Source organism: Musa acuminata, chromosome BXJ1-3 (assembly GCF_036884655.1).
Source record: "Musa acuminata AAA Group cultivar baxijiao chromosome BXJ1-3, Cavendish_Baxijiao_AAA, whole genome shotgun sequence".
Taxonomy (NCBI): domain Eukaryota; kingdom Viridiplantae; phylum Streptophyta; class Magnoliopsida; order Zingiberales; family Musaceae; genus Musa; species Musa acuminata.
Genome location: NC_088329.1, coordinates 33,506,944 through 33,511,923, shown reverse-complemented (window position 1 = coordinate 33,511,923; position 4,980 = coordinate 33,506,944). Strand labels below are relative to the sequence as shown.

The following is a 4,980-nucleotide window of genomic DNA, read 5'->3' as shown; positions in this document are numbered from 1 at the left end:
CTTGTCAAATTCATCCTTGCACATCTCGTCTTATCATTCTCGCTTGTGACATAGTTAGTCAATGATGATAGCATAGGCTAAGAGGGTTGCAAAAGAGGAAAAATGAAGTTATGGTTAACATCCTTGCTCAGAACCGTCATGTGAGAAAGGAAAGAGTGTGAGAAGTACGACCTATCCCCTTCGCCTATCGTGACCTTAGTGATGATGAACAATGATAGTGGGCGGAGGCAGCGGATGAATATAATATCATCATTAAAAAATAATACTTTGTGAAAATTTTTGAAAGTTGAGATGCTAATTGAGAATTTTTAAAAAATACAAACTCTTTTTTAAGAATTTACTCAATATTTTTTCTATTTTCTAATATTTATATAATCATATTTTCTTTTAGTACTTTTTTCATTTAATATGTGGACAAGTATTTCGTAATAATTCATATATTCTTTTTATACCATTCATATATCGTGGAGTTTGGCCCTTTGATCCAGTGATCTAACTTGCATGCGTCAACGGTAGAACAGCGGTGAAGGGTAAACGAGTCTTATCTGATTCCTCGATCAAAAGATAATGATTAAGGAACCTTCTTTAAAGTAAACAACGACAAAGGACAGTTTAGTAGGAGAAAGATCACTCATGCGTCAACCCTAATGGGAGGACATCAGATACGTGCTAGGGTTCGGATGTCCATGGGGTAGACATCAGACGGAGATTGAGCACTGTAAGACCTCTTGCCGACGATGATGTTTGCAGCTTCTGATGGATGGAAGGCATCCCAGAAGAGGTACCTGTTCCTGTCCGGGCATGGAGCTTGGTAGGGCAAGCATGTGATCTGGCCATTGTTCCTTCCCACTCCACAGCACCCCCTGTTGGTAACCCTAAGACCTGCAACCCAAGAATCACAACGTCTTCTTCCACAGATCCTTCATGCATAGAAGATGAAGTAGGAAAGGTACCGTAAGCTGCAGAATGCTTCAAGATGTCATCGAAGATCCCATAACCATTGATGTAGGTGAAGTGTGCACCGTCCAAGGTGTTGAACTCATCCACCAGTCTCATCAGCTTCGAGTTGAAGATTCGAATGGCGCTGTCGATCTCCTCGACGCAGGTGATGCCATTAGGGCTTCGCTGCGCAAGCTCGTTAGGGCTGCACCCCACCCGACCCACTCCTATCAACGCCACCTTCCTCGCCCCGTAGTTGTACAGTACCTGAATCACAGATGAACGAGCTACTGACGACGCTGCTGCATGCTACGGCAAGCAGAAACGAAAGGAACACGAAACCGACCTTTAGCTGCCGAGCGTACTGTGAGATGAGGTCGTCGGCGTATTCCTCCGGGGTGTACTGTTGCCCGGTCGGGTAGAACGCCGGCATGAAGTAGTTGTTGAGGTAGTCATTGCTGCCCATGCCGACGGAGAAGATGCACTTTCTAAGGTAGTTCGCTGCAGTGTCTTCGTCGCCCAGGATGTTGACCATCTGCTGCACGGCTTGCTGGTAGTTCTGCAACTGGCCGCTGAAAGGAGTTCTCCCACCCTGCAACCCCAAACTCGCTCAGAATCGCTAGCTCTGGATCGGGAAGCAAGTGTTCAGGTTCAGAGATGACGAACCAGTTGCCGCCCGGTTTCCTCCCGTATTCCAGCAGCCGCAGACGCGAAGTTGACGCCGGAGAGCAGTGCTTGCCCTCTTGTGTTTGCGTAGGGTGGGATGAAGTCCTCGAAACCTAACAGTGCAGCTGCACAAAGTCACAGATTTAAGCACCCAACAATCTCATGCTCTAATTCAAGACCAACATAGAATCATCAAACATGAAAATAGAAAATCCAGGTGGATAAGATCAGCAGAGGGCCATGTGAAAGTAGTAGTAATTATTCATGGTGTAAGTGTTTGGAGACCAACCTGCTCTTTTCCACAGGGAAGCCTCATGTGAAAGCAATAAATGGACCTGGAAGAACCCTACCTAATCACAGAGTTAATCGGAGAGAGGCAATCAAAGCGGTGCAGAGCCATGCAGCGGAGGGGGGGTTTGTTGGGGGTGGGAGGACGTCGATCGATTACTTTCCAACATTTATTTCCCAAGTCCTATGGTAGATGTCGATCTGTGCCTACCATTTATTTCTCGGCACTGTGGTCAGTTAAAGCATGTGCTTGTGGGCAGCCACCAGATGCAGAGGAAGAAGACGACCTACTATAAATTTGATTCGTTGATGTCTCGTGAGCATCATCCTTAATGAATAATATGACGGATCAAACGCCAAAAACAGAAAAGCTTTGCTAAATGGAAAGGCGTGATTAGTGTGATCCTGCGGTGAGCTGCCTGAAGGAAAGTAAGATGTGGTGGTCCAATGCACAAGACTCTCGTCAACATCAAACTTGAGGAGGGAGATCTAAGATGCACCCTATGAGATCTTATCTCTGAGAAAAGAGAGATCGAGACTGCAACGAGACAAGAACAATTCTACCTTCTCCTGCAACTAAGTAGGAAGCAAAATTTGTTGCAAGAGAAACCAAAAGAGGAAAAGACGAAGTACATGCTACTAAATCGCCATTTGAGCGAAAAGGAATCTATCAGTGTGGCAGACACTGCAAGTCGGCAAGTTGTATGATTGATTATTAGCAAGCAAGAAGAAATGAGAAGGCATAGTAGTCATGGCAGGAATCGGCACACCAATAGCGTCCACGGTGGTCAAGCCATTGCTGAACCTTCCGCTGGGGCCGCCGGGGAAATCGATGCCGTAGGGCGGGTAGTTCGCCACCGCCAACGACGCCATGTTGTTGTTGTTGCCATTGTCGACGAGGGAGTCTCCGAAGATGAAGTAGCATGGGACTTGCGGCGCCGGCCGAACTGATCCGAATGCGGAGAACAGCAACAGCAGCCAACATGTCACCGGCACCGCCTGCCGGAGCTCAACGCGAGCCATCGAGAAGGACTGGAGTAGATATGCGGGTGTCTGATGAGAGGAGGAAGGGCAGAAGCCAGAAGAAGAACATATGGGTGTGTTTATAGGGGACGGAGAGTAGGATGGATTATGTGATTAGGGTTGGTTGATAGCATTAAAGTGCTCAAAAGCTTAACGCGGAAGACATGGAGCAGCAGCCATGCATCTTCCACTTCTCAGGTCCCTTCCATGGCCACGACTGACCAAATGTGGATGGAGAAAAATTACCCTTCAGCTAATATGTGCTTTCACCAACTCACTTCTGGGAAGGTACAACGCGGCCAATTAAATTGCAGTGTACCATGGTAGATATAGAGGAGCATGTCCATGGTTGAATTAATGGACCGATAAGATGCTTCTTCTTCGATGTTTAGGTCGAATGTATTCAAAGTGGGAAGAAGTATGACAGAGATATCATACATAGATATCGAACATCATCACAGCTCAAAAACTTAAGCTCACTGGCATAAACCTACTTTATAATGCATGTAATGTAACGATAGCAGATAAGATTTTTCCAACTATACGAGCTACTTCAATAAAGCTTCTTCAATAATTATTTTTATTTTTTATTCTTTCCATTATGGTTTTGGAGTTGTTTACCTAGAGCAAGCTCTCTTTTCGTTGCCGACTCATCACTTTTGCTTTTTCACCTCCGGCAGCAAAAGAAAAGGTTTCCTACTATTACTTTTCCATCGTCAGGTCATCGGTACGACAAATCTTTCCTCCTCGACGAATGGCAACTGTCTTCTCCACTACCATTCTGTGCCAACGTCTGTTCTTTTCCGCTATGGTGTCTCTAGTGCTGTACTCACCAGCACTGCCCCACCTTTCCTCCTCTGTTGTATCTCTATTGTAACTTCCTCCTCTGCTACACCTCTATTGTAGCTTTCTCCTCTGCTGCACTTTTATTCTGTTAAGGAAAATCCTCTATTCTGTTAAGGAAAATCCTCCTCTACTGCACCTCTATTGTAGCTTTCTCCTCTGCTGCAGTCGTCGCTGTCGCAACCGTAGCAACAACAACAATAGCATTAATGATCTGCTCTTGCCCTACTCACGAAGCCTTTGGCTCGTAAATTATTTCCTTCATAGAAGTACCATCTTTGCGGGAGTATGATAGCAAATAAGATTTTTCCAATTATACGAGGAAATCTCTCCACTCCGTTGAGGGAAATCCTTTATTCTGTTGAGGAAAATTCTTCCTCCTATATAAATAGGAAAGGGATATGTTAATATATTAATAAAGCATCTTCGATAAAATTTCTTTAATGTTCTTTTATCTTATAGATCCATCTCCGATCAATGATCACATGGAAGGTGATGTCCATTGATTTGTCCCGTGGCACCTATCCAAATTGAGTGAGCAATAAAGGTTCTCCTTCTTCCTATAGTTAAAGGCCATGTCTGTTCTTGTCCAGAAGAAAACGACAACACTTGGTGGCCCATCGAATTAAAGAAGCGCGACTTTTAAAGCAGCGGATCCGTCGGCGGATAGACGGTGGTCCGATGGCTGATTGATAGACTCGGGATGTCGGCGTGAAAATTCGGGAATTACGTGGACGGCTGTAATCAAGCTTATCATATAGTGTTGGATAATTCCAATAATGACACTTTGCGATCCCAAATCTGAATCCGATTCGAGCCAGTTGGGGACTGACCCACATGCATGCCTCCATGAAGACATCCAATAATGACAACGGGTCGGGTTTGTAACATCGGATTAAATCTTTAAGATTGTGACGGATCATGATTTCAAATCTTGTATGTACTTACAGCTCAAAGATAAGATGGCATGCCTGCATCTAATATTATTCCACCTAAGATATCTGGTACCAAATCGGATAGCCAACCCACCGCGACTTCTGCCACTTCCGGTGCCTACACGTAATAGCTCAAGAGGACAAATCTTTATGATGCCACCTACCCTGTCATCAATATCTCCTGTACTTAAATATTATTAACATCATAAGTTTTTTTATTTAAAAAATATATATTAAAATTTTTATAATTTTAAAATAAATAAATAATCTTATTTATCCGAATATC

At 44.3% G+C, this 4,980-nt stretch overlaps 1 protein-coding gene across 1 annotated transcript; it reads right to left on the bottom strand.

Annotated features, from left to right (window-relative positions):
• Positions 1 to 524: 524 nt before the first annotated feature.
• Positions 525 to 3,099, bottom strand: LOC135625129 (GDSL esterase/lipase At5g45670-like). The gene is made up of 5 exons (XM_065129483.1): positions 2,664 to 3,099; positions 1,606 to 1,730; positions 1,286 to 1,531; positions 954 to 1,206; positions 525 to 882 (listed from the first exon to the last, which is right to left on the bottom strand). Exons 1-5 carry the CDS (start codon positions 2,914 to 2,916, stop codon positions 659 to 661), a joined length of 1,101 nt encoding a protein of 366 aa, XP_064985555.1. The 5' UTR covers positions 2,917 to 3,099; the 3' UTR covers positions 525 to 658.
• Positions 3,100 to 4,980: the final 1,881 nt, after the last annotated feature.